This window comes from Tachyglossus aculeatus, chromosome X5 (genome assembly GCF_015852505.1).
Source record: "Tachyglossus aculeatus isolate mTacAcu1 chromosome X5, mTacAcu1.pri, whole genome shotgun sequence".
Lineage (NCBI taxonomy): Eukaryota > Metazoa > Chordata > Mammalia > Monotremata > Tachyglossidae > Tachyglossus > Tachyglossus aculeatus.
The window spans coordinates 1,426,989-1,449,462 of NC_052097.1; the positions used below are offsets into that span (position 1 = coordinate 1,426,989).

Sequence of the window (22,474 nt, forward strand, 5' to 3'; positions counted from 1 at the left end):
AACACTTGCTATGTGCAGAGCACTGTATTAAGCACTTGGGAGAGAACAACAGAATTAGCAGACACGTTCATTGCCCTTAACAAGCTGACAGTCCAATCAATCAATCAATCGTATTTATTGAGTGCTTACTGTGTGCAGAGCACTGGACTAAGGGCTTGGGAAGTCCAAGCTGGCAACATATAGAGACAGTCCCTACCCAACAGTGGGCTCACAGTCTAGAAGGGGGAGACAGAAAATAAAACCAAACATACTAACAAAATAAAATAAATAGAATAGATAGGTACAAGTGAAATAAATAGAGTAATAAATATGTACAAACATATATACATATATACAGGTCACCTTCCTCAGTCCCCCATGAGACCATCAATCCATCAATGGTATTTATTGAACACCTGCTATGTGCAGAGCACTGTATTAAGCACTTGGGAGAGAACAACAGAATTAGCAGACACATTCATCGCCCTTAACAAGCTGACAGTCCAGAGGGGGAGATGGACATTAATGTAAATGAATAATGGGCCTCACCGATGAGAATCAGGGCCAGCACAGGAGCGGGGAGGAAGAGGACAGGAGGGGACAGAAGGGCAGACCCGGGGACTCGGGCGAGGCAAATGGAGTTTCTCCATTGCACTGCTACCTCCCCTGTAGCACCCTCTGCCCCCCCACCAATTAACAGTGCTTTGCACACAGTAAGCGCTTAATAAATGCCATTATTATTATTATTACCCCTTGTAAAAATTCTGAGGTGGTCACTTACCTCACTAGCCCGCTGAAGCTGGCCTTGCTGACCACAGATAAGTTCTCTAGAAAGGAAGATGAGAAAAGCGGAAAGGAGTGAGTAAGGGGCACTTCTGCCCCTGATCATAACAATTCCCTGAATTGCTGAGTGCTTGTATGCCCCCGATATATATTTTTTTAAACACCATTTATCTCGCGATACCCTCAGAGTATCCTTTTGAGACAGGGATTATTTTCCGCGTTCCATAGGGGAGGAAACTGAGGTCCGCATTGATTCGATGACTTGCCTGGGTTTGGGCAGATCGGGGATCCAAATTTTCCTTTCATTTTGCTGGTGGAAACGGAGCCTCGGTACCGCTAAACTGGCCAGGCCACGTGGAAAGGAAGGGGGATGTTGGAGAAAGGGTGTGGGTGGAAGGGGTTTGAGTCACTGTGCATAGCCCTTCCAGCATATATTTTATTTTATTTTGTTAGTATGTTTGTTTTTGTTCTCTGTTTCCCCCTTTTAGACTGTGAGCCCACTATCGGGTAGGGACTGTCTCTATATGTTGCCAACTTGTACTTCCCAAGCACTGAGTACAGTGCTCTGCACACAGTAAGCGCTCAATAAATACGATTGATGATGATGATATGTTTTGTTGCCTGTCTCCCCCTTCTATCATTATCATCATCAATCGTATTTATTGAGCGCTTACTGTGCGCAGAGCACTGGACTAAGCGCTTGGGAAGTCCAAGTTGGTAACATATAGAGACGGTCCCTACCCAACAGCGGGCTCACAGTCTAAAAGGGGGAGACAGAGAACAAAACCAAACATACTAACAAAATAAAATAAATAGAATAGATATGTGCAAGTAAAATAAATAAATAAATAAATAGAGTAATATTTAGACTGTGAGCCCACTATTGGGTAGGGACTGTCTCTAGATGTTGCCAACTTGTACTTCCCAAGCGCTTAGTACAGTGCTCTGCACGCAGTAAGCGCTCAATAAATCCGATTGATGACGATGATATATGTTTTACTGCCTGTCTCCCCCTTCTAGACTGTGAGCCCGCTGTTGGGTAGGGACCATCTCTATATGTTGCCAACTTGGACTTCCCAAGCGCTTAGTCCAATGCTCTGCACACAGTAAGCGCTCAATAAATACGATTGAAGGAATGAATAATAATTATGGCATCTGTTAAGTTCTTACTATGTGCCAAGCACTGTTCTAAGCGCGGGAGGTGGGGGCTATTCTATTTACTATTCTATTTATTTTGTTAATGATGTGCATCTAGCTTTACTTTTTGTTCTGATGACTTGACACCTGTCCACATGCTTTGTTTTGTTGTCTGTCTCCCCTTTCTAGACTGTGAGCCCGCTGTTGGGTAGGGACCGTCTCTATAGGTTGCCAACTTGTACTTCCCAAGCGCTTAGTACAGTGCTCCACACACAGTAAGCGCTCAATAAATATGATTGAATGAACTGAGCCCCCTCCTTCCTCTTCCCGTCTTCCCCCTCCCCATCCCCCCGCCTTACCTCCTTCCCCTCCCCACGGCACCTGTATATATGTTTGTACAGATTTATTACTCTCTATTTATTTTACTTGGACATATTTATTCTATTTATTTTATTTCGTTAATATGTTTTGTTGCCTGTCTCCCCCTTCTAGACTGTGAGCCCGCCGCTGGGTAGGGACCGACTCTATATGTTGCCAACTTGCACTTCCCAAGCGCTTAGTACAGTGCTCTGCACACAGTAAGCGCTCAATAAATACGACTGAATGAATGAATGAATCTGTAAAATGAAGACCATGAAACACCCCCCCGGACCACCTGATCACCTTGCCACCTCCCCAGCGCTTAGGACAGTGCTTTGCACATAGTAAGCGCTTAATAAATGCCATCATCATTATTATTATTATTCTCTGGACCTCAGTTACCTCATCTGTAAAATGAAGACTGTGAACCACCCCCCACCCGTGGGACCACCTGATCACCTTTCCACCTCCCCAGCGCTTAGGACAGTGCTTTGCACATAGTGCTTCATAGATGCTATCACTTCACTGTGCCTCAGTTACCTCATCTGTAAAATGGGGATGAAGACTGTGAGCCCCCCCGTGGGACAACCCAATCACCTTGTAATCTTCCCGGCGCTTAGAACAGTGCTTTACACATAGTGAGTGCTTAACAAATGCCATCATTATTATCATTAGAAGGGGGATTAGCAGCGTGGCTCAACGGAAGGAGCACGGGCTTTGGGAGCCAGAGGTCATGGGTTCAAATTCCGGCTCTGCCAATTGTCAGCTGTGTGACTCTGGGCAAGTCACTTCACTTCTCTGGGCCTCAGTTACCTCATCTGGAAAATGAAGACTGTGAACCCCCCCGCGTGGGAACACCTGATCACTCTGTCACCTCCCCAGCGTTTAGGACAGTGCTTTGCACATAATAAGTGCTTAATAAATGCCATCATCATTATTATTATTATTCTCTGGGCCTGTTACCTCATCTGTAAAATGAAGACCGTGAACCCCCCACACCCCGTGGGACCACCTGATCACCTTGTAACCAACCCAACGCTTAGGACAGTGCTTTGCACATAGTAAGCGCTTAATAAATGCCATCATCATTATTATTATTATTCTCTGTGCCTCAGTTACCTCATCTGTGAAATGAAGACTGTGAATCCCCCCCCCCCACGTGGGACCACCTGATCACCTTGTCACCTCCCCAGCGCTTAGGACAGTGCTTTGCACATAGTAAGCGTCTAATAAATGCCATCATCATCATCATTATTATTATTATTCTCTGGGCCTCAGTTACCTCATCTGTAAAATGAAGACTGTGAAACCCCCACCGTGGGACCACCTTACCACCTCCCAAGCGCTTAGGACAGTGCTTTGCACAGAGTAAGCGCTTCATAAATGCTATCACTTCACTTCTCTGTGCCTCAGTTCCCTCATCTGTAAAATGGGGATGAAGGCTGTGAGCCCCATGTGGGACAACCCAATCACCTTGCAATCTCCCCGGCGCTTAGAACAGGGCTTTGCACATAGTAAGCGCTTAATAAATGCCGCCATCATCATCATCAGCATCATTATTCCCTCAGAATGGAAATTGAGGCAGGCTTCGAGGCCCGACCAGGCCCGGCCCCTTTCCACGTGACCCCGGCGCGTGCGCAGAGCCCCGCCCACGCGCACGTGACACCTAGGCCCCGTCCGCGCTCACATCGCCCACCAAGCCCCGCCCACACTCACGTGTCAAACAGGCCCCGCCCCCCGTCCGCGCGCACACCGTCCACAAAAACCCCGCCCACACGCACGTGACTCACAGGCCCCACCCCCGGCCGCGCGCACACGGCCCACAAAAGCCCCGCCCACACACGTGACACACAGGCCCCGCCCCCTCCCGCGTGAGCATCGCCCACCAAGCCCCGCCCACACGCACGTGACGCACAGGCCCCGCCCCCTCCCGCGCGCGCCCCGCCCACAAAGCCCCGCCCACATACACGTGGCACACTGGCCCCGCCCCCGCCCTCACATCTTCCATTAAGGCCCCGCCCACAAGCACGTGACGCGCAGGCCCCGCCCACGTCCGCGCGCACACCGCCCAAAAAGCCCCGCCCGGACGCACGTGACACGCAAGCCCCGCCCCCGCCCGCGCGCTCATCGTCCACCAAGCCCCACCCACACGCACGTGACGCACAGGCCCCGCCCCGTCCGCGCGCACACCGTCCACCAAGCCCCGCCCACACGCACCTGACGCACAGGCCCCGCCCCTTTCCGCGCGCACCTCGCCCTCCAATCCCCGCCCACACGCACGTGACGCACAGGCCCCGCCCCTTCCCGCGCACGCTTCGTCCACCAAGCCCCGCCCACACGCACGTGCCACCTCAGGCCGCGCCCCCCCCGTCGCGCGCCCCCCTGTCATTCATTCATTCATTCAATCGTGTTTATTGAGCGCTTACTGTGTGCAGAGCACTGTACTAAGCGCTTGGGAAGTCCAAGTTGGCAACACATAGAGACAGTCCCTACCCAACAGCGGGCTCACAGTCTAGAAGGGGGAGACAGACAACAAAACCAGACACACTAACAAAATAAAATAAATAGAATAGATATGTACAAGTAAAATGAATAAATAAATAAATAGAGTAATAAATATGTACAAACATATATACATATATACAGGTGCTGTGGGGAAGGGAAGGAGGTAAGATGGGGGGATGGAGAGGGGGACGAGGGGGAGAGGAAGGAAGGGGCTCAGTCTGGGAAGGCCTCCTGGAGGAGGTGAGCTCTCAGCAGGGCCTTGAAGGGAGGAAGAGAGCTAGCTTGGCGGATGGGCAGAGGGATTGGGGGCATTCCAGGCCCCGACGGCCAGACGGGAAAGCGCGGATTTGCTTTCCAGATGCCGCGTTAATGGATTTCACAGGCCAGCTTTCCTTGGTATTCGGAAAGCGAGGAATGTCTTGGCCGCTCTCCTCGTGCGACGCCGGTTGCCGGGCTCTGTCTCGTCTCCAGACGGGGATGGGTGCCCGGGCAACCCCGGGGGTCCGCGACCCTCTCTCTCTCACCCCTGGCTCTGGCCACGTCCTTTGGCCTGCTCCCAGTCCGCCCTTGGCCTTCCTCCTGCCCAGGAAGAGATCATCATCATCATCATCAATCGTATTTATTGAGCGCTGACTGTGTGCGGAGCACTGGACTAAAGCGCTTGGGAAGTCCAAGTTGGCAACATATAGAGACGGTCCCTACCCAACAGCGGGCTCACAGTCTAGAAGGGGGAGACAGAGAACAAAACCAAACATATTAATCAAAATAAAATAAATAGAATAGATATGTACAAGTAAAATAGAGTAATAAATATGTACAAACATATATACATATAGACAGGAATGAAGTGGGTGGGCTGGGTTGTAGTAGGAGAGCAGTGAGGTGACAGTGCTTTAAATCAATCAATCAGTTGTATTTATTGAGCGCTTACTGTGTGCAGAGCACTGGACTAAGCGCTTGGGAAGTCCAAGTTGGCAACAGATAGCGACGGTCCCTACCCAACAGCGGGCTCACAGTCTAGAAGGGGGAGACAGAGAACAAAACCAAACATGTTAACAAAATAAAATAAATAGAATAGATATGTACAAGTAAAATAGAGTAATATATATGTAGAAACATATATACGTATGGACAGGAATGAAGTGGGTGGGCTGGGTTGTAGTAGGAGAGCAGTGAGGTGACTGATTTAAATCAATTGTATTTATTGAGCGCTTACTGTGTGCAGAGCACTGTACTAAGCGCTTGGGAAGTCCAAGTTGGCAACATATAGAGACGGTCCCTACCCAACAGCGGGCTCACAGTCTGGAAGGGGGAGACAGAGAACAAAACCAAACATATTAACAGAATAAAATAAATAGAATAGATATGTACAAGTAAAATAAATAGAGTAATAAATATGTACAAACATATATACATATATACAGGAATGAAGTGAGTGGGCTGGGTTGTAGTAGGAGGTGACAGTGCTTTAAAGCCAATGGAGAGGAGTTTTTGTCTGATATGGAGGTGGAGGGGCAACCACTGGAGTTTCCCGAGGAGTGGAGAAACGTGGGCTGAACATTTGCAAATGAAAGTGATCCAGACTGCAGATCCCCCATCACTGCAATTCTGATTAATCCCCGATCAATACTAACGTGGGGACGAGAATGGACTTATCAGCGCTTATATCAGCGCTTAGAACAGTGCTCTGCACATAGTAAGCGCTTAATAAATGCCATTATTATTATTATTATAATGGACTTGACACAATCACTTCACTTCTCTGGGCCTCAGTTCCCTCATCTGGAAAATGGGGATTAAGACTGTGAGCCCCCCGTGGGGCAACCTGCCCAGCGCTGAGAACAGTGCTCTGCACATAGTAAGCGCTTAATAAATGCCATCATTATTAGTAGTAGTAGTACAGTGCTCTGCACACAGTAAGCGCTCAATAAATACGATTGATTGATTGACACCGGTCCACATGTTTTGTTTTGTTGTCTGTCTCCCCCTTCTAGACTGTGAGCCCGTTGTTGGGTAGGGACCGTGTCGGTATGTTGCCAACTTGGACTTCCCAAGCGCTTAGTACAGAGCTCTGCACACAGTAAGCGCTCAATAAATGCGATTGATTGATTGATTGAATAAATACGATTGAATGAATGAATGACTATTGCACAGAGACAGTTGAATCTGATGATCTATCTCGGCGGTCAACACAGTGCTTGGCCCTGGGAAGCTCTTAAGGAATACCATTATAATAATCATCACTACTTCCTTCCTGAGGTGTGGAGGCACAGTGGCCATGGCAACAAAACTGTCGTTTTGCTTCCTTTGCCCAGTGATGAAGTAGACGGATGTGACAGGGATTTTTTTTTAGGAGTTTCTACTGTTTCTGTCTTTCCCCATCAGGTCTCTCCTTCTCTCCCCCCACCTCCACATACGCCCACTTCTCCTCAACCATGTATCTTCTCTTCCTAACCCTAGCTCTCTGTCTCATTCATTCATTCAATCGTATTTATTGAGCGCTTCCTGTGTGCAGAGCACTGTACTAAGCGCTTGGGAAGTCCAAGCTGGCAACATATAGAGACGGTCCCTACCCAACAGTGGGCTCACAGTCTTCTCCCTTCCTGCCTCTGTCTCCCTCTCCAACCCTGGCCCTGTCTCTCTCCACCCCTGGCTCTATCAATCAATCAATCAATCGTATTTATTAAGTGCTTACTGTGTGCAGAGCACTGTACTAAGCGCTTGGGAAGTCCAAGTTGGCAACATATAGAGACGGTCCCTACCCAACAGTGGGCTCACAGTCTTCTCCCTTCCTGCTTCTGTCTCCCTCTCCAACCCTGGCCCTATCTCTCCCCACCCCTGGCTCTATCAATCAATCAATCAATCAATCAATCAATCAATCAATCAATTGTATTTATTGAGTGCTTACTGTGTGCAGAGCACTGTACTAAGCGCTTGGGAAGTCCAAGTTGGCAACATATAGAGACGGTCCCTACCCAACAGTGGGCTCACAGTCTTCTCGCTTCCTGCCTCTGTCTCCCTCTCCAACCCTGGCCCTGTCTTTCCCCACCCCTGGCTCTATCAATCAATCAATCAATCAATCGTATTGATTAATAATAATAATGATGGCATTTATTAAGCGCTTACTATGTGCAAAGCACTGTTCTAATCGCTGGGGGGGGGATACAAAGTGATCAGGTTGTCCCACGCGGGGCTCACAGTCTTAATCCCCATTTTACAGATGAGGGAACCGAGGCTCAGAGAAGTTAAGTGACTTGCCCAAGGTCACACAGCAGACACGTGGCAGAGCCGGGGTTCGAACCCATGACCTCCGACTCCAAAGCCCGTGCTCTTTCCACTGAGCCACGCTGCTTTATTGAGCGCTTACTGTGTGCGGAGCACTGTACTGAGCGCTTGGGAAGTCCAAGTTGGCAACATATAGAGACGGTCCCTACCCAACAGTGGGCTCACAGTCGTCTCCCTTCCTGCCTCTGTCTCCCTCTCCAACCCTGGCCCTATCTCTCCCCACCCCTGGCTCTAACAATCAATCAATCAATCGTATTTATTGAGCGCTTACTGTGTGCAGAGCACTGTACTAAGCGCTTGGGAAGTCCAAGTTGGCAACGTATAGAGACGGTCCTTACCCAACAGTGGGCTCCCATGCTGTATCTGTCTCTCTACCCAACCCTGGCTCTGTCCCCCTGCAACTATCTGCAGCTACTCTAACGGGTGGGCGCTTTATGCCAAACAGACATTTGTGCATTTGGTTGTCCGGAAGTCGCGGTCTTCCTAAACCCAGACTACAATCTCTTCTTCCTCACCGAAACAAATGCAGGAATAGATCTGCAATCAATCAATCAATCAATCGCATTTACTGAGCGCTTACTGTGTGCAGAGCACTGCACTAGAACAGCGCTTAGAACAGTGCTCGGCACACGGTAAGTGCTTAATAAATGCCATCATCATTATTATTATTATTTTACAGATGAGGTAACTGAGGCCCACTCTATTTATTACTATTATTCCATTTATTTATTTATTTTCCTTGTACATATCTATTCATTTCATTTTGTTAATATGTTTTGTTTTGTTGTCTGTCTCCCCCTTCTAGACTGTGAGCCCACTGTTGGGTAGGGACCGCCTCTAGATGTTGCCAACTTGGACTCCCCAAGCGCTTAGTACATCATCATCATCATCAATCGTATCTATTGAGCGCTTACTATGTGCAGAGCACTGTACTAAGCGCTTGGGAAGTACAAATTGGCAATAGCACAGTGCTCTGCACACAGTAAGCGCTCGATAAATACGACTGATTGATTGATTGATTGATACTAAGCGCTTGGGAAGTACAAGTTGGCAACCTTTGTGCATTTGGTTGTCAGGACGGGGGGGGGTTCTTTTAAAATTTCTCATTTTTAATTTAGAAATGGAAATTTTTCAAATCAAGGCATGTGTGTGCCCATGTGTGTGCCCCATGTGTGTGGCCCATGTGTGTGGAGAGGAGGCCCGCCGCCTCACGCGCCCCGGCACGTTCCCGCCTCTCACGGGGCCTCGCGCCCGGGGGCGGGGCCTCGCCGGGGGCCGCGCCGGGATTGGTCGGGACGGGGACGGGGGCGGGGCCTAGGGGGAGGCCGCGCTGGGATTGGTCGAGCGGGGGCCTCGTCGGGATTGGTTGACTGGGGATGGGGGCGGGGCCTCGCCGGGATTGGTCGAGCGGGGACGGGGGGCGGGGCCTCGAGGGAGGACGCGCTGTGATTGGCCGAACGGGGAGGGGGCGGGGCCTCTCGGGTATAAAAGCGACCACCAGCGCCAGTCGCTGCCATTCGCGCTCGTGTCGCGGACTGTATTAGACGTCCCTCTTTGCTCCCTCTTACTGCAGCGATGCGCCTCCTTCACAGCATGGGCGCCACCCCCGCCCGCCGCCTCGTCAAGATCGCCGTGGTGGGAGCCAGCGGGGTCGGCAAGACCGGTGAGACCCGCACCCTCAATCAATCCATCGTATTTATTGAGCGCTTACTGTGTGCAGGGCACTGTACTAAGCGCCTGGGAAGGACAAATCGTCAGCATGCATTCGTTCATTCAGCGGTTCATTGAGTCGTTTTTAGACTGTGAGCCCACTGTTGGGTAGGGACTGTCTCCATATGTTGCCAGTTTGTACTTCCCAAGCGCTTAGTACAGTGCTGTGAGGAAGCGCTCAGTAAATACGATTGATGATTCAGTTGTATTTACTGAGCGCTTAATGTGTGCTGAGCACTGCTTGGGAAGGACAAATAATAATAATAATGTGGGCATTTGTTAAGCGCTTACTATGTGCAAAGCACTGTTCTAAGCGCTGGGAGGGTACAAGGTGATCAGGTTGCCCCACGTGGGGCTCACAGTCTTCATCCCCATTTTACAGATGAGGTAACTGAGGCTCAGTGAAGTGACTTACCCAAGGTCACATAGCAGACATGTGGCAGAGCCGGGATTCGAACCCATGACCTCTGACTCCAAAGCCCGGGCTCTTTCCACTGAGCCACGCTGCTTCTCTGACAAATCGTCAGCATTCATTCACTCGTATTTACTGAGCGCTTACTGTGTGCAGAGCACTGCACTCAGCGCTTGGGAAGGACAAGTCGTCAGCATGCATTCGTTCATTCAGTCGTACTGAGCGCCTACTGTGTGCAGAGCACTGGACTAAGCGCTGAGCCCACTGTTGGGTAGGGACTGTCTCTATGTTGCCAACTTGTACTTCCCAAGCGCTTAGTCCAGTGCTTTGCACACAGTAAGCGCTCAATAAATACGATTGATTGATTGACAAATCGTCAGCATTCATTCAGTCGTATTTACTGAGCGCTTACTGTGTGGAGACCACTGGGCTAAGCGCTTGGGAAGGACAAATCGTCAGCATTCATTCACTCAGTCGTATTTACTGAGCGCTTACTGTGTGCAGAGCACTGGATGAAGCGCTTGGGAAGGACAGATCGTCAGCATTCATTCAGTCATATTTACTGAGCGCTTACTGTGTGCAGAGCACTGGGCTAAGCGCTTGGGAGGGACAAATCGTCAGCATATTCATTCAATCAATTGTATTTATTGAGCGCTTACTGTGCGCAGAGCACTGGACTAAGCGCTTGGGAAGGACAAATCGTCAGCATTATAGAGACGGTCCCTACCCAACAACTGGCTCACAATCTCTCTCATTCATGCACTCATTCAGTTGTATTTATTGAGCGCTTACTGTGTGCAGAGCATTGCACTAAGCGCTTGGGAAGGACAAATCGGCAACAGAGACAATCCCTACCCAACAACGGGCTCACAGTCTGTCTCCCCCCTCTCATTCATTCATTCAATCGTATTGAGCGCTTACTGTGTGCAGAGCACTGGACTAAACGCTTGGGAAGGGCAAGTCGTCAGCATATAGAGACGGTCCCTACCCAACAACGGGCTCACAGTCTGTCTCCCCCCCTCATTCATTCATTCACTCGTATTTATTGAGCGCTTACTGTATGCAGAGCACTGGACTAAGCGCTTGGAAAGGACAAATCGTCAGCATATAGAGACGGTCCTTACCCAACAACGGGCTCACAGTCTGTCTCCCCTTCTCTTTCATTCATTCACTCGTATTTATTGAGCGCTTACTGTGTGCAGAGCACTGGACTAAGCGCTTCGGAAGGCCAAGTCGTCACCATAGAGACGGTCCCTACCCAACAACCGGCTCAGTCTGTCTCCCCCCTCATTCATTCATTCACTCGTATTTATTGAGCGCTTACTGTGTGCAGAGCACTGGACTAAGCGCTTGGAAAGGACAAATCGTCAGCATATAGAGACGGTCCTCACCCAACAACGGGCTCAGTCTGTCTCCCCTTCTCATTCATTCATTCATTCACTCGTATTTATTGAGCGCTTACTGTGTGCAGAGCACTGGACTAAGCGCTTCGGAAGGACAAATCGGCAGCATATAGAGACGGTCCCCACCCAACAACGGGCTCAGTCTGTCTCCCCCTCTCATTCACTCATTCAATCGTATTTATTGAGCGCTTACTGTGTGCAGAGCAGTGGACTAAGCGCTTGGGAAGGACAAGTCGTCAGCATAGAGAGACGGTCCCTACCCAACAACGGGCTCAGAGTGTCTCCCCTTCTCATTCATTCAGTCACTCGTATTTATTGAGCTCTTACTGTGTGCAGAGCACTGGACTAAGCGCTTCGAAAGGCCAAATCGTCAGCATAGAGAGACGGCCCCTACCCAGCAACGGGCTCACAGTCTCTCCCCTTCTCATTCATTCATTCACTCGTATTGAGCGTTTACTGTGCAGAGCACTGGACTAAGCGCTTGGGAAGGACAAGTATTCAACAGATAGAGACGGTCCCTCCCCTCCTCACGGTCTAGAAGGGGGAGACAGGCAACAAAACAAAACGTGTAGACAGGGCCCATCCCCCGCAGCCTGGAGGGACGGCTGACCTCTGACCCCGCTCCTAAAGTAGCAGCCCCCTCCAGTCGCGGAGGTGCGGGTCAGTGCCCTGGTTGACCCCGGAGCCCCAGGACAGGCCCTGGACTCTTTGTCCCCCACCCCCGACTCTGCCCTGACCCCCTCAAGGGGGGTGGATTTGGGGCTGGGACTGACCTGCTCTTTCTTCCCCCTTCTCTGGCCTGCAGCTCTGGTGGTAAGGTTTCTCACCAAGCGATTCATCGGCGACTACGAGAGAAACGCAGGTGAGCACCAGCTCCCCTTAACCCCCTCCCTCCCCCCCTCCAGGAGTGCTGGAGAGAAAGCTGCCCTCCCTCCACCAGATGCAATCAGAATAATGTTGGTATTTGCTAAGCGCTTACTATGTGCCCAGCACTGTTCTAAGCGCTGGGGGCGGGGGGAATACAAGGTAATCAATCAATCGTATTTATTGAGCGCTTACTGTGTGCAGAGCACTGTACTAAGCGCTTGGGAAGTCCAAGTTGGCAACATATAGAGACGGTCCCTACCCAGCAGTAGGCTCACCGTCTAGAAAGGTAATCAAGGTTGTCCCATGTGGGGCTCACAGTCTTAATCCCCATTTTACAGATGAGGGAAGTGAGGCACAGAGAAGTGGAGTGACTTGCCCAAAGTCACGCGGCTGACAAGTGGTGGAGCCGGGATTAGAACCCATGACCTCTGACTCCCAAGCCCGGGCTTTTTCCACTGAGCCACAATGCTTCTCTAATCAATGGTCCCCAACCTGCAAGCCTCCTTTGGGGGTAGGGACGAAGGGCCTCATTTTGCCTCGGGTCACTCATCCCTTTCCCAAGGGGGTTGGACCATTTAAAGCCCAGAAACTCTCCCTCCAGAACCTTCTTGCTGATAAAGCAGGTGACCACTCCCCCCACTCCCAGGGCTGGCTTTCCAACGTGACCCCCTTACACTGAAAGGCAGCACAGAGGTCAGGATCCCTCTGACCTGAATATATGTTTGTACATATGTATTTATTTTACTTGCACATATTTATTCTATTTTTATTTGGTTTATATGTTTTGTTTTGTTGTCCGTCTCCCCCTTCTAGGCTGTGAGCCCGCTGTTGGGTAGGGACCCTCTCTATATGTTGACCGTCTCTATATGTTGCCAGCTTGGACTTCCCAAGCGCTTAGTACAGTGCTCTGCACAAAGTAAGCGCTCAAATACAATTGAATGAGTGAATGATCCCAAAACACGAGTCAGAGGCAGAGGGTAGCCCGCCCTGGGACCCGTAAATAATTGAGGGGCAGCCTTAAACTCTGATGCCAACGAATGTATATCCAGGGCCTCGCTGAACTGTAAGCTCTTTGAGAGTAGGAATGGTGTCTACTTTATCGCATTCTCCCAAGCGCTGTAGTATAATGGTCTGCCCAGAGTAAGTGCTCAATAAATGCTGTTTGATTGATGGAGTGGTAGAGTACTCAAGCCACTCAGAACCGTCTCCATCTGAGTCACTAGAATGTCCCCAGAATGTCTTCGTAGAGTTAACTGATCTTTCAATGAACGGCCCGGCAATAAATGAGCCCTGGCTGCTAGACTGTGAGCCCACTGTTGGGTAGGGACTGTCTCTATATGTTGCCAACTTGGACTTCCCAAGTGCTTAGTACAGTGCTCTACACACAGTAAGCGCTCAATCAATCATATTGAGCACTTACTGTGTGCAGAGCACTGTACTAAGCGCTTGAAGTACAAGTTGGCAACATAGAGACAGTCCCTACCCAACTGTGGGCTCCCAGTCTAGAAGGGGGAGACAGAGAACAAAACCAAACATATTAATAAAATAAAACAAGTAGAATAGATATGTATAAGTAAAACAAATAGAGTAAATATGTACAAACATCTGCATATATACAGGTGCTGTGGTGGGGGGAAGTAGTTAAGGCGGGGGGGATGGAGAGGAAGGAGGGGGTTGAGTGTGGGAAGGCCTCCTGGAGGAGGTGAGCTCTCAGTAGGGCCGTGAAGGGAGGAAGAGAGCTTCCTTGGCGGATGTGGGGAGGGAGGGCATTTGCAAAAAATCGCAATAAATACGATTGATAGAGGCTCTTCCATCATCCCGTCCGACTTTCATTCAGATGGGCTGGACTCCGCGTCCGGAGGATCAGCTCGCGGTCTCACTTCCAGCCAAGCCCCGGGGTCAGCCGGGCTAGGCTGCCCCAGACGGCGCTCGCCCTACAACTCTGGCAGGGTTCTGCAGGCTTGGCTTTCGATGGTGTAACCGTAGCTGGTTTTTTGTTTCGTTTGACTGGGGGGAAAAAAAAAATCCCACAACCTCGACTGAGCCTGTTAAACGCATCTCCAGGCGCTCTACTTAACTTCCTGGTCTGAGAGGGGCCAGGATATGTTTTGTCTGAGTCTGCTTCTCACATTGAAAATGCTGGGTTCTTTCAAAAGGCAAGACTGGATGAAAATAATCTCATAGGGTTTGTGGGTTTTTTTTTTTTTTTTGTCTTGGCAGGAAATCTGTACAGCAGGCAGGTTCAAATAGAGGGAGAGACGCTGGCTATTCAAGTGCAGGACACCCCAGGAGTCCAGGTGAGATCATGGGACATCCAGTTCTGCCTCCCCCTCTAGGCTGTAAGCTCGCTGTGGGCAGGGAACATGTCTGCCAACTTTGTTCTATTGTACTCTCCCATGTGCTTAGTACAGTACTCAACCCACAGTAAGCGCTCAATAAATACAATTGCCTCACCCCTCGCAGTCGCCCTTGCTCCGTGCGGATGGGGTATCAGCCGCCTCAGGGTCTGGGTTCAGAGGGAGGGAAGGAGGTCGTTGGGGGGAGGGGGCTAGGTCAGCTGTGTGACTTTGGGCAAGTCACTTCACCTCTCTGGGCCTCAGTTACCCCATCTGTAAAATGGGGATTAAAATTGTGACAACGTGATCACCTTGTAACCTCCCCTGTGCTTAGAACAGTGCTTTGCACATTGCGCTTAACAAATACCATTATTATTGTAGCGGGGCAGCTGGGATCCTGATCCACGGCCCAGAGAGCCGGTACTAGCCGTGACCGGTGGTGTTACTTGAGGGGAGTTGACGGCAGCAGCGGGGAAATCCTCTTGCCTTTGAAGAGGGCCGCTTCAGGAAGGGGAGCAGCTGACGAACCCAGAATGGGTTTTATCAGAGCTGAAATCCCCCCCTGCCGTGTACTGGATGAGGGGAAAAGTCCCAGGCCCCCAGCTGCCGTCACCTACAGTCGGGAGGCCGTTTTTTATCCTGGAAAGCTAGACGGGGTGGACCAGAGGGCCGGGCTGGGAGTGTGCGTGCGCGCTGCTTGGACTGGGCAGCCCTCCAGCTCTAAATGCTTCCAGCTCCTATCTCGGCTTCCCCAGACTCCCTGTCTAGCCAGTTAATTTCCCATTTTGTGAAACTACAAAGTCGCTCCGCAAGCCGGCCGAGGCAGGTCAGCTTTCCGCTCGAGCGTGGCGAGCTGCAGTGGTGTCTGCCCCGGCACCGCAGCCGGGTCAGCAGACGCCCGAGCGCGCGCGGCCCCCTCGAGCCCACCGCTGCCCCGTCCGGCCCGGGCGTTTCGGGCGAAACGACCCCGCGGTCGCTGATCGGGGGGGCCCCCTCTCCCTTCTGCCTCTTCAGCTTCAGGACCCGGGCTGGCACGAGCAGCTGAACCGGTGCATCCGCTGGGCTGACGCCGTCGTGATCGTCTTCTCCATCACGGACCAGCACAGCTACGAGCTGATCGGCCGGCTCCACCAGCACGTCCGGCAGCTGCGGCCGGGGGGCCGGCTGCCCGTGGTGGTGGTGGCCAACAAGGCCGACCTGCTGCACGCCAAGCAGGTGGAGCCGCAGCGCGGCCTGCAGCTGGCCGCCGTGCTGGGCTGCCCGTTCCACGAGGTGTCCGTCAGCGAGAACTACCACGATGTCTACAACGCCTTCCACGCCCTGTGCAGGGAAGTGAGCTGCCTGCAGCAGCAGCAGGCTGGTGGGGCTCCTTTAAAGCGCAGGTCCTCCCTCCTGCCCAGGCCCAAGTCGCCCAACATGCAGGACCTGAAGCGGAGGCTTAAGCAAGCCCTGTCCGCCAAAGTGAGAACCGGTACGGCCGTCTGAGAACGGGACTCGAAGAGGTTGTGCGCCGTTAGCCGCCCACGCCGCGGCGGCGGGGGGTCGAAGAACGGGGCCGGGGGCTTCCGTGGGACTCCTGCGGGAAGGGCGGCTCGCCTGGCAGCAGATGGAAGCGGGGAAGCCACTCTGGCCGCACGACAGCCGGTCTGGAGCGCCGGACTAAGCGGAAGGGTGGGGGTCTCCTTCGGGGTGGCCGCCTGAGCCCACGTTGGAGCAGAGGGGCCGAGCTGGCCTGCCCTTTGGGGCCAGCTGGAAGGTGGAGGCGTCTGGGCCTCCCCACCCGGAGTTAGAAGCCCCATCCACGGACACGAGTGCGGATGGCTCCACCCTTGAGACGGGTGGGTGGGGAAAACCCCCAGGTGCCTTCCTTCAGAGTGAGGTGGGGTCACCCCCTGGCCTGGGTCCCCGCTCCCCGGCACGCTGCGGGCACAGTCGGCAGCGCAGAGGCTGGACTGGCTCGGCACGGGGAGGCCGCCGCTCGTGGCTCACGGGTGTCGGGCCGCGGCCACACGAGGAACCTCTTTCCATTGCAGCGGCTGCGGAAAAGCCGGGGTGGGTGTGAGCGTGTCTGGCCATGATGGTGGCAGCGGCGAGGATGTGGAAGGGGGACATTCGGCAGAGCCAGGGCTGGCACGGGCGGTAGGCCAGCCCCCGCCCTCTCCCCTGGATGCACTTTAAGGAGCCGCTCTTTGCTCAAACTGTTGCTTATTTATTTTCTGTTCAATAAATGTGGTTTGGCAGCCTGGCTGGAGCACCTTTTCTGGGGGAGCCCCCGTGGCCAGCGAGCAGGAACCTGATCCAGCCCGCCCTACGCCTGTCGCTCCCCACTGCGGGAAGGGCCTTTATGCCCTTTTCCCTCAGCTCTGCCCCTTCCACAGCTCCTGTCTGCCTAGCAGAGGCCAACACCAGCCTGTAGCCTGGCCCCTGGGAGCCCAGGGGGCTGGCACAGTGGAGCCGGGCCTCCGGTGATAATAATAATGATGCCATTTCTTAAGTGCTTACTATGTGCAAAGCATCATCATCATCAATTGTATTGAGCGCTTACTATGTGCACAGCACTGTACTAAGCACTTGGGAAGTACAAATTGGCAACGTATACTGTCCCTACCCAACAGTGGGCTCACAGTCTAAAAGGGGGGGGGGAGCACTGTTCTAAGCACTGGGGAGGATACAAGCTGATCAGGTTGGCCCACTTGGGGCTCACGGTCTTCATCCCCATTTTACAGATGAGGTAACTGAGGCCCAGAGAAGTGACTTGCCCGAAGTCACACAGCTGACAATTGGCGGAGCTGGGATTTGAACCCGTGACCTCTGACTCCAAAGCCCCTGCTCTTTCCGATGAGCCACGTTGCTTTCAATTTTAATAATAATAATGGTAGATGTTAAGCACTTACTATGGGCCAAGCACTTTCCTAAGTGCTGGGGTACATAAAAATTAATCAAGGTGGAGACAACCCCTGTCCCACATGGGGCTCGCAATAATCCCCATTTTACAGATGAGGGAACGGAGGCCCAGAGAAGTGATGTGATCCTGCCTGAGGTCACAGGGCAGCCATGGGGTGTAGCTGTGATTAGAATCCAGGCCCGTGCTCTGCCCACGAAGACACGCTGCTGTTCCTTTTCTAGGGCAGCCAACTGAGGGTAGGGCCACCTCCGGGCCTGGTCGCCCCTGGGGGCACACACAAACACACGCGTGTGGTTGGGGGGACCCCACCCCACAGAAAGGCATGTTTCTGTGTTCCCCTGGCCCGCCGAGCAGCCGCTCCCACCCACTGTGCCTCTCTGGGCCCGGCCCCGGGGCTCCCACTGGCAGGGAATGTCAGGATGCAGCCCGCCGTGGCCAGCTGGCCCAGCCCTGGCACACGGTCCCCTCCCTAAATCCTCCTCCGGCCCCACCGCCCCTCAAGAGCAGCGCGGGTGCCCTTCCGTGGAGCCACCCTCCGCTGTGTCGTCGCCCTCCGTTCCCACCCCTTTGATGGTCCGGCTCCGGCCGGGCCCCAGTTGTGGGCCCCTCACACCGGGCCTGAATCCGGCTGGCCGCCGGCCGGGGGCCTCGCCGGCCCCAGACTGAACGGCAGACTGGGCCGGAGCCTATTGTGCGCTCTCTCTCTCTCTCTCTCTCTCTCAGTGGGGGCTGCAGCTGCTGTTTCCATCAGAGGCCGTGGCGGCGGCGGCGGTGGCGGCTGCTGCCATTTCGTGGGCCCCAATAAAGAGGCAGAGGCGGCGGATGTGGAAGCCAGATGCCTGTTCTCGGACGGAGCGTTTCCCAGATCAGGGGGTTGTCTCTTCTTCCCGCCCGCCGCTGCGCCCTCCCTTCCCCCTACAGGAACGCTCCCTCCGGCCCCAGACGAGCCGGGGATGCGGCGTGGCCCGAGAGGACCCAAGGGGGCCACCCCGCCATCTGCCCGGAAGGATGGCTAACTCCTAGTAAGCGCTCAATAAATACGATTGACGATGATGATAACTCCCCCCGGGTTCAGGCCGTCAGGCTAGGGTGTCCAGTACCGGTGACTTGGTGGGACTCCCCCGGACCTAATCCTGGCTTTACTCCCGCCATCTCCGACCCCCTCTCTTGCTCCTCCAGGAGGCCTTCCCAGACTGAGCCCCTTCCTTCCTCTCCCCCTCGTCCCCCTCTCCATCCCCCCCATCTTACCTCCTTCCCTTCTCCACAGCACCTGTATATACGTTTGTACATATTTATTACTCTATTTATTTTACTTGTACATATCTATTCTATTTTGTTAGTATGTTTGGTTTTGTTCTCTGTCTCCCCCTTTTAGACTGGGAGCCCACTGGTGGGTAGGGACCGTCTCTATATGTTGCCAATTTGTACTTCCCAAGCTCTGCACATAGTAAGCGCTCAATAAATACGATTGATTGATTGCTCACAGCCTTGCCCCCTCCCAGTTGACGCTGCTGGGGTCAGGAGGGGGTCATCATATGTTGCCAACTTGTGCTTCCCAAGCGCTTAGTACAGTGCTCTAAATACGATTGATTGATTGATCATGGGGGTCACGGGGGCTGGCAGGCTGAATGGATGGAGGAAGGCAGGGGAGGGGAGGACAGGGCGTATCGACCGCCCTTTTTGTTCTGTTCCTCGTCTCCTGTCCCGCGGCCGCCTCACAAAGCCTCTGGTGGGGACAGACGCGGGGAGAGGGTGGGGGTACCCTATTAATGAATAACTAGCCGAAAGCCATGAAACATTCCGGGTCTATCCCGCCTCTTGTCCCTCTCACCGCTTGTTCCCGGGCCCGGGTCTCGGCTGTCGCCGTCTCCATCTGTCCCTGCCTGTCGGGCCTTTGTGCTCTCCTTCCTGCCGAGGACTCGGGCTCTGTCCCAGGCTCGCTGCCATCTGTCTCCCTCGAGCAACGTAGCCCGGGAGTCAGAAGGACCCGGGTTCTAATCCCTGCGCTGCCACTCGTCTGCAGTGTGACCTTGGGCAAGTCACTTGACTTCTCGGCGCCTTCTAGACTGTGTGAGCCCACTGCTGGGTGGGGACCGTCTCTATATGTTGCCAACTTGGACTTCCCAAGCCCTTAGTGCAGTGCGCTGCACACAGTAAGCGCTCAGTAGTACAGTGCTCTGCACACGGTAAGCGCTCAGTAAATACGATTGAATGAATGAATGAATAACATCAAAGAAAATTCAAAATAAATACAATCGAAAGAATGAATGAATAAAATGGGGATTGAGACTGGAAGCCCTATGTGGGACACGGACACGGACTGTGTCCAACCTCATTAGCCTGTGTCTACCCCAGTGCTTACTTCCCTGCCCGGCACATAGTAAGAGCTTAACAAGTACCACTTCATAAAAACCAAACAAAAAAATCTCCATGGCTCTGCCTGCCTGTGACACAGCAAGTAGAGAAGCAGTATGGCTTAGTGGATAAGCGCTTAGTATACAGTACCGTGCCTGGCACATAGTAAGAGCTTAACAAGTACCACTTCATAAAAACCAAACAAAATCTCCATGGCTCTGCCTGCCTGTGACACAGCAAGTAGAGAAGCAGTATGGCCTAGTGGGTAAGCACTTAGTACACAGTACCGTGCCTGGCACATAGTAAGAGCTTAACAAGTACCATTTCATAAAAACCAAACAAAAAAATCTCCATGGCTCTGCCTGCCTGTAACACAGCAAGTAGAGAAGCAGTATGGCTTAGTGGATAAGCGCTTAGTATACAGTACCGTGCCTGGCACATAGTAAGAGCTTAACAAGTACCACTTCATAAAAACCAAACAACAAAATCTCCATGGCTCTGCCTGCCTGTAACACAGCAAGCAGAGAAGCAGTATGGCTTAGTGGATAAGCGCTTAGTATACAGTACCGTGCCTGGCACATAGTAAGAGCTTAACAAGTACCATTTCATAAAAACCAAACAAAAAAAATCTCCATGGCTCTGCCTGCCTGTAACACAGCAAGTAGAGAAGCAGTATGGCTTAGTGGATAAGCGCTTAGTACAGAGTACCGTGCCTGGCACATAGTAAGAGCTTAACAAGTACCACTTCATAAAAACCAAACAAAAAAATCTCCATGGCTCTGCCTGCCCGTAACACAGCAAGTAGAGAAGCAGTATGGCTTAGTGGATAAGCGCTTAGTACAGTGCTCTGCACACAGTACCATGCCTGGCACATAGTAAGAGCTTAACAAGTACCACTTCATAAAAACCAAACAAAAAAAATCTCCATGGCTCTGCCTGCCTGTAACACAGCAAGCAGAGAAGCAGTATGGCTTAGTGGATAAGCGCTTAGTATACAGTACCGTGCCTGGCACATAGTAAGAGCTTAACAAGTACCATTTCATAAAAACCAAACAAAAAAAATCTCCATGGCTCTGCCTGCCTGTAACACAGCAAGTAGAGAAGCAGTATGGCTTAGTGGATAAGCGCTTAGTACAGAGTACCGTGCCTGGCACATAGTAAGAGCTTAACAAGTACCACTTCATAAAAACCAAACAAAAAAATCTCCATGGCTCTGCCTGCCCGTAACACAGCAAGTAGAGAAGCAGTATGGCTTAGTGGATAAGCGCTTAGTACAGTGCTCTGCACACAGTACCATGCCTGGCACATAGTAAGAGCTTAACAAGTACCACTTCATAAAAACCAAACAAAAAAAATCTCCATGGCTCTGCCTGCCTGTAACACAGCAAGTACAGATGCAGTATGGCTCAATGGATAAGCGCTTAGTACACAGTACCGTGCCTGGCACATAGTAAGAGCTTAACAAGTACCATTTCATAAAAACCAAACAAAAAAATCTCCATGGCTCTGCCTGCCTGTAACCCAGCGAGTAGAGAAGCAGTATGGCTTAGTGGATAAGCGCTTAGTACACAGTACCGTGCCTGGCACATAGTATGAGCTTAACAAGTACCACTTCATAAAAACCAAACGACAAAATCTCCATGGCTCTGCCTGCCTGTAACACAGCAAGTAGAGAAGCAGTATGGCTTAGTGGATAAGCGCTTAGTACACAGTACCATGCCTGGCACATAATAAGAGCTTAACAAGTACCATTTCATAAAAACCAAACAACAAAATCTCCATGGCTCTGCCTGCCTGTAACACAGCAAGTAGAGAAGCAGTATGGCTTAGTGGATAAGCGCTTAGTATACAGTACGGTGCCTGGCACATAGTAAGAGCTTAACAAGTACCATTTCATAAAAATCAAACAAAAAAATCTCCATGGCTCTGCCTGCCTGTAACACAGCAAGTAGAGAAGCAGTATGGCTTAGTGGATAAGCGCTTAGTACACAGTACCGTGCCTGGCACATAGTAAGAGCTTAACAAGTACCAGTTCATAAAAACCAAACAACAAAATCTCCATGGCTCTGCCTGCCTGTAACCCAGCAAGTAGAGAAGCAGTATGGCTTCGTGGATAAGCGCTTAGTACACAGTACCGTGCCTGGCACATAGTAAGAGCTTAACAAGCACCACTTCATAAAAACCAAACAAAAAAATCTCCATGGCTCTGCCTGCCTGTAACCCAGCAAGTAGAGAAGCAGTATGGCTTAGTGGATAAGCACTTAGTACAGTGCTCTGCACACAGTAAGCGCTCAATAAATACGACTGAATGAATGGATACACCACGGATCTTGGTGTCAGAAGGACTTGGGTTCCAATTCCAGTCCGTCACACGTCTGAACTTAACCTCCCTGGGCCTCAGTCTCCCCATCATTATGTATATATCTCTAATTCTATT

The 22,474-nt window shown here is 51.8% G+C and overlaps 1 protein-coding gene across 1 annotated transcript; it reads left to right on the forward strand.

Annotated features, from left to right (window-relative positions):
* The first annotated feature begins 9,605 nt into the window (after positions 1 to 9,605).
* Positions 9,606 to 17,022, forward strand: RASL11B (RAS like family 11 member B). The gene is made up of 4 exons (XM_038769274.1): positions 9,606 to 9,712; positions 12,380 to 12,436; positions 14,662 to 14,738; positions 15,792 to 17,022. The coding sequence occupies exons 1-4, from the start codon at positions 9,625 to 9,627 to the stop codon at positions 16,260 to 16,262; spliced, it is 693 nt and encodes a 230-aa protein (XP_038625202.1). The 5' UTR covers positions 9,606 to 9,624; the 3' UTR covers positions 16,263 to 17,022.
* The last annotated feature ends 5,452 nt before the right edge of the window (positions 17,023 to 22,474 follow it).